At 61.7% G+C, this 6,239-nt stretch overlaps 1 protein-coding gene across 6 annotated transcripts in view; it reads right to left on the bottom strand.

The window, feature by feature from the left end:
- Positions 1-2,466: 2,466 nt before the first annotated feature.
- Positions 2,467-6,239, bottom strand: part of SH3BP2 (SH3 domain binding protein 2) — a 25,213-nt gene continuing 21,440 nt past the window's right edge. For all 6 annotated transcript variants that reach the window (XM_015594826.2, XM_025051829.1, XM_025051828.1 and 3 more), the window contains 5 exons: positions 4,990-5,188; positions 4,693-4,748; positions 4,238-4,319; positions 3,503-3,562; positions 2,467-3,077 (listed from right to left, as the gene is read on the bottom strand). In XM_015594826.2, the coding sequence (XP_015450312.1) occupies positions 2,940-3,077; positions 3,503-3,562; positions 4,238-4,319; positions 4,693-4,748; positions 4,990-5,188 (535 nt within the window). In that variant the 3' untranslated portion in view covers positions 2,467-2,939. The remainder of the gene's footprint in view (positions 3,078-3,502; positions 3,563-4,237; positions 4,320-4,692; positions 4,749-4,989; positions 5,189-6,239) is intronic.

Here is a 6,239-nt window from a genome sequence, read left to right on the forward strand (position 1 = left end):
CGCTGAGGGGCTCCGTGCTGCTGAGTCACGACCAGACATGGCTGTAGCTGTCCGTTCACTGCCCCTCCTCTAAACACGGAGTTGGTTCAAGCGCCAGCTCTGCCCCATATTCCTGTGCAGCCTGTGTTCTCTCGGCCTCTCCTCCAGTGATCAGAGTGGGCACTGGGCGAGAAGCCCCTTGGTCCTAAGCCCTCTGCCTTTTCATAGCTCCCTCTTAGACCAGCAGGGGGCGTCCACACACCATGACCCAGAGGTGGACTGGAGACTGGGAGCCCTCCAGACGTGTTTTGTGAGGTCTCATTGGGCTGTAAAAACAACTCTTTTCATAATAAAAGCCCCTATTTACAGGAGGTAGAGAGGCTTCCTGCACTCTAACTGAGCAACGTAGGAAAGAGAGCACATCAGTCCCCTGCTCGGAGGAGCTTCCCAGCGCATCTGTGGCCCTTTTCCCAAGCCCAGGAACGGAACCCAGCTCCGAACGCACCACTATGCTAAGCAAGTCAGTGAACCCTCTCTGAGCCTGTTTCCCTATAAGGTGAGGGAGCAGGAGAGCCCCTAGAGCAGGTTTATCCCCAGACTGAAGCAGGTCAGCTGTTCCTCCCCCAGAGCTATGGCCCCCTGAGCTGAGTAAGGGCACACCTACAACCCTGGCAGGCAGACTCCCTAGACACCCCCACGATAATATCTGCGGCTGTGAGGGGTGGCAGGGAGCTAGGCAGGGGTTAGCTAGGCAGGCTCAGAGCAGCAGAGGACAGATCACACGGCATAAGTGGCAGAGCTTGGACCTGAATCCGAGCCTTAGGCTCATTTTTCTCACCTGTAAAATGGAATAGCAGCTGCTTCTCCAAACTACATCAGGTATCCAGCTTAGCACCTCAAACAGAGTAAGTGCTGAGGAAGCACCCTCTAACCCTCTACGAGGAACAGAATGTTCACTGTGGGTGTCGGGAGTGGGGCCCTGCAGCCCCTCCTTCATGCTGGACCATGCCTGGGATCCCATGTACCCAACACACGCACTCTCGCAGCTGCGGCCCCAGGCCCAGAGGCAGCTCACAAAGAGGCAGGGAGCAGTCGGGGCAGTGGTCCCAGGGCCTGAGAGGAGGGAAAGCCAGGCCGGACCCAGGGTTACGCCCTGGGGAGCCACAGGCCTCATCGGTCTAGGCAGCCAGAAGGACCAATCACATGTCTCTGGGCCCTAGAACCTCCAACCTTCCAGCTCAGAGGGCTTCAACTATGTTTCAGCCACTGATCTGGCTCTGAAGTGGCAGCGGATGGAAGTGCTTCTCTGAGCCAAGTCCCCACTGAGAGATCGTACAGGAAGAGAAGCCACAGCCACAGTGGAGAAGTGCGCCTTGCTGGGTTCCCCAAGCGAGTTCAGAGCAGAGGTCACAGAATTACGCCCATGGCAGAGAGGGATTGCTGGTCTTCCGGAGACGGCGCACAACACCGGAAGCTCCCTGCGACCCGGACTCGACTGTGGCTGCACTGACCCCTCACCCCGGGCAAGCTAAAGAGGAAGCGTCTGCAGACAGCACTGGTCACTTGGTTCTTGGAAGCAGATGGCCATGGTCCCCACTGCACCCCATAGCATCTGGGGGGTGTGACCTCCCACGTCAGCTGACCCACCTCATCTCTTCCTCTTCTCCAGCAAACCACCCCACCCGGAACATGCGCAGGGTGGCCCGGGGTGGGGGTGGGGAAGAGCTCAAAGGGCCTTCTCCAGGGGACAGTTAACGGCCGGCCGGTGGGCACAAGTGCTGTCCTCAGTTTGGGTTGCACACAGCAAATTCCTCTTTTCCAACATATAGTGCAGTGACGATAGGATGACCCTGGCGTCCCTGCCTGCCCTGACCCCCAGCTGAGGCTCCTTCTCACACACAGAGAAACCCAGCCTGGGCGGCTGTAGCAGGAGGACCACTGGAATCCACGGTAGAGGGAGCGGCTGCCCAGGGATGGGTCTGAGCCGCGTGGCTGGGGCCTTGGCATCTAGACACCACCATCCCCGCCCACTCTTCGCCTACTCGAGGCCCGCTCTTCTTGCTCCTGTCTGTAGTCGTCACTTCCTCCAAGAAGCCTTCCTGGAGGCCCCAGCTGGGTTCCAAGCTGAGCCCCTGCACATCCCGCTGCTCTGGACAGCGTAGGCTGTGTGCACCTCCTGCCCAGATGTCTCCCAGTAACCGTTTGCTAATCCAGCAAGTGGAGATGCAGGAGCCTTTAAGCTCTGCAGCCCCACTGCCCTGGACCTGACCTGTGGCAGCAGAACCTGGTGCTAGGGAGTGTGAGCTCTGAGCCCAGACCGCTCGGGTCTGCATCCTGCTGAGTTACTGGCTCTGCCCTGGGGCAGGCCACTTATCGACCTGTGCCATTAGACAGGGAGGCCACTTCTTAGGGCTCCCATGAGCTGAGCTGTGATAAGTCATCTCTCGGAAGTCAGAGCAGGTACTCAATGAGGCCTGGCCACCGAGGCAAACATCATCTGTGCTTTATTATGAGGCATAGGCCCCTCCTGGAGCCTGTGTCTTGGCGGTCCTGGGGCGGGGAGGCCTGGGGCCAGCCTCTGCCCCAACCCCAGATATCCCAGCCCTGCCCAGCTCCCAGCCCAGTGCAGGGTGGGTGTGCTGGAGGGAGGACCGGAACTCCTGTCCACGAAGCCCAGGCAGGGCTCGGTCCTGGGACCTCCAGCTCCTGGGAGGTGAGGCAGGCCAGGTGGGGTGGGATGGGAGAGCCTCCCAGTCCTCTGGGGCCTGGCCTAGCCCCAAGGACCCAGCCTGCTGGGTGGGGCCTGGCCTGGCAGATGCCACGAGGTGTCTGTCGGGGGAGGCCTGAGGTAAGAGCAGGGTGCTCACTCCTGCTCCTCCTACAATGCAGGCCAGTGTCCTCTGTGTGGCCTGGGGTAATGTCCTGCAGTCGCCTCTACCAAGTAGCATAAGGTGCAGTTGTCACCTGGGCCCGGCATAGCCATAGGGGTGCTGCAGCAGCAGGCTCTGGTGGCTGGGCAGTAGGTGGGTGTGATAGTGCTCCACCAGGCTGCCCACGCTCACGAACAGGACCTCGCTCTCCAGGTAGAATTTAGAGTCCTGGGGAGTAAGGGGGGCAAATGTCAGGGGGACCAGGCCAGCCTGCCCCACCCTATGAAATAGGACAGTCAGCTCTAACGACAGTCAAGCCTGCTCCTGCTGCCCCATGCTCGCTCCGTGCCTACCTCAACCAAGTTCCAGCCTTCCCCCCACAGCTCTGCCCAGAGGATGCAGGCCTGGTATAGAAATCAACCCAGGATGGAGGGCTGATCACCCACCCTCTCCAGGGTCAGCTGAGGACAGAGCTAGGCAAAGAAATGGGGGAGGCTGAGGCAGTGGGAGAGGGGAAGGCAGGGGAGGGTGTCCAGAGGTGCCAATCTCAGCCCATCCACTGCTCTATTAGCAAGGCTCTGTCCTGCCCCCTGCCACACCCCGGGCCAGGGTCCCCTCCTGCCCAGGGCCCTCAGGCAGGGCAGCCCGTTCACCTTCTCAAAGATGCGGTAGTTCCTGACTTTGCTGCAGGCTTCGTCCCAGACGACCAGAACCTGCAGGGACAAAAGCGGGAAGCAGTGGAGGACAGGCTGGGAGCGGCACTGACCTTGGGGGGCCACGCCTTGGGGACCGAGGGCAGCGTCAAGGCTGGGTCCTGTGGCCCTCTGAGGTGACTCAAGGAGGGGTCACCCTGCACGTGGATAGCAAGGTCAAGAAGGGCAGCCCCTCGCCCTGAGGCTCCTGCCCTCAGATGGCTTCTGATGAGACTTAAACGGCAGTCGCAGGTGCCTGGTCTATCTTAGGACCACTCCTGACACACACGGGGAAACCGAGGCTCAGTGAGGTCACGCGAGTCACCCTTGGAGAAGCAGAGGCAGAGTTGGCAGAAATCCTGCCATTCCGACCACCCTGAGCAGCCTCTCCTTCCTCCCCAGACCTCCCTTCCTGGGTCTGTCTGCCAGTGTTGGAGGGTGGCCGCCACTGCCCCCAGTATGAAAATGGCATTTAGTTCTTGAGAAGACATGGGGAGAGGGGCTGCCGGGCAGAGCCCCCAAGGATGGCACTCAGCTGAGATGCCAAATAAGAGCCTGTGTGGGAATGTGATCTACGAATTGTCAGGTCTTGTACACGCCTATCGGCCCGGTGTGTGGAGAGCCCAGCAGCACAGCTGTCCCCTGGGGACCTCTGCTCGGCAGAGTGGCTGCCAGGGCACCCTCCCCAGTGCCTACCTTCCCAGACTTGGTGGAGGAGTTCCGGATGCAGTAGAGTCCGTCCTGCGGCTCTCCCCGGGGACTCGTGGTTTTGAATAGCCTAAAAAAGACAGTCACCAGCTGAGCCATCCTCAGCCGGCTCTCGGGGACCCTCCAGCCCCCTCCTCAGCGTGGCTTTAGTCCTCCCGCTACCCTGCACCTCGAGTGCCGAGAGCAGTGGGGTCTGTGAGGGCCAGCCCGTGCAGAGCCCTGGGCCACACCAGGGTGCCGGCCAACACGGGGACTGAGCTGGTGGCATCTGCTGTTTCGCTAGGTTCTTCCTGCACTCAGCGGTATACCTGTGCCCGCAACAGCTCAGCACCAAGGTGAGTGGGGGGAACAGAAAGGCAGAAAGACAGGGGGCTGGGGGATGGGGAGACAAGGAACCTTGCGTCTGCAAAAACCAGGCTTTGCAGAGAGGCCTTCACACTGACCTCTCCACTTCAAAGGATTCCGTGGTGTTGATAAAGACCGAGCTGGGCAGTGGCACCTGGAGAGAGGCCAATCGTAGTCAGTGCCAAGATCCGAGTGATGGTCCTGCCAGCACCCGCCCACACACACCGGCTGCCGGCCTCTGCCAAGATCTCAGGCTCTGCACCAGGTTCCATCCCCTCAATGCCAGGGTCCTGGGGGCTCCTGGCTCCAGGTGGCCAGTGAGGGGCCATGCTGGCCTGCAGCTGCCCTGAGGCCGCCCACCCATGGCTGGGATCTGGGCTCTCGCTAAGCCTTGCCTTCTCATAGTCCTCATCAGAGTCTTCCCCACCAGCGTCGGCCTGCGAGGCGCGGGCCTGCGAGGCGCCGGCCTGCGAGGCGCCGGCCTGCGAGGTGCCGGCCTGCGAGGCGTCGGCCTGCGAGGCGTCGGTCTGCGAGTGTAGCCGGGGTTTCTCAAAGGAGAAGCTCCTGAAACTCTGGCCATCGGGGGGCGATCGCCTGGGAGGAGGAGGAAGAGAAAGTCACACCACTGTCACTCACGTGGCCAGGGCCAGGGTCCCTCTGCTGCTTCCACACACCGCTCATGCACCAAGTGACCGCATCAAGCTCAGCACTGGGACTCATGGGATCTGTGGCTGTTACAGCCCATGACTACAGAGCCCAGAGAGGCTCGTGCTGGCTGCCCTGGGGCAGCAGGAACCGCCTGGGACCTGGAGGCCTGAGCTGGGGTCAGGGCTGACACCAGCACGGGAAGGGGGCTCCTGGAGGCGTGAGCTCTGGTGTCATCACACTGCAGACGAGTGCCCTGGGTGCTGGAGAAGGCCCCACGCTTGGGGGAGGGGGTGCGTCTCAGCCCCAACTCTGCCACTGACCAACTTTGTGACCTCAGCCAAGTCACACCCCTCCTGGAGCCAGATTGTGGATGGACATGAACAGCCGAGTCCAAGAGGCAGACCCCACGTGTGTGGCCAAGTGGTCCCAAGCCTCCGAGGCCTGGTAGGGGCTGTGGGCTGCGGGCTGCGGGCTGCGGGCGAGGCCGTGCTATGGACAAGCGGGCCTGGTACCGCCGCCCTACAGTGGCGCCCGGATCCAGGCCCAGAGCCGGCACGCAGCCCAGAGACTCAGTCTGCACCCCCATGGCCCCTCGTGAAAAAGAGCCACAGGTGTGGCGAGGGGTCCCCCCAGGCACCTTCCCATAGGCAGCAGTGCCGACAGTCCTGGAGAGAAGGGTGCCACGGTCAAGGGTGCTCAGTGGGCATGGGTTTAGAGTGCCCGCTTGAGCGCCCCGCCCTGCAGCCCCACAAAGCCTCACTGCTGCGGGCCCCAACACCTCTGAGCACAGGCTGCTGGCATTGACACTGTGGAAGTGGGGGGCACACGGGCACTGCCCAGCAACAGAGCAGAAACACTTCGTGCGGGCCTTAGGGGTGAGTCACGCCATGTTCCACACTCTGGCAAGAGCCTAGTCGGGAAGGGCACAAAGGCAGCCTTGGTGGCTCCAGAGCCAGGGACACAGCCAGAGCCCCAGGCGGGGTCAGGAAGGCTCTGG

The sequence above is a fragment of the Pteropus alecto genome, unplaced genomic scaffold (assembly GCF_000325575.1).
Source record: "Pteropus alecto unplaced genomic scaffold, ASM32557v1 scaffold5, whole genome shotgun sequence".
Lineage (NCBI taxonomy): Eukaryota > Metazoa > Chordata > Mammalia > Chiroptera > Pteropodidae > Pteropus > Pteropus alecto.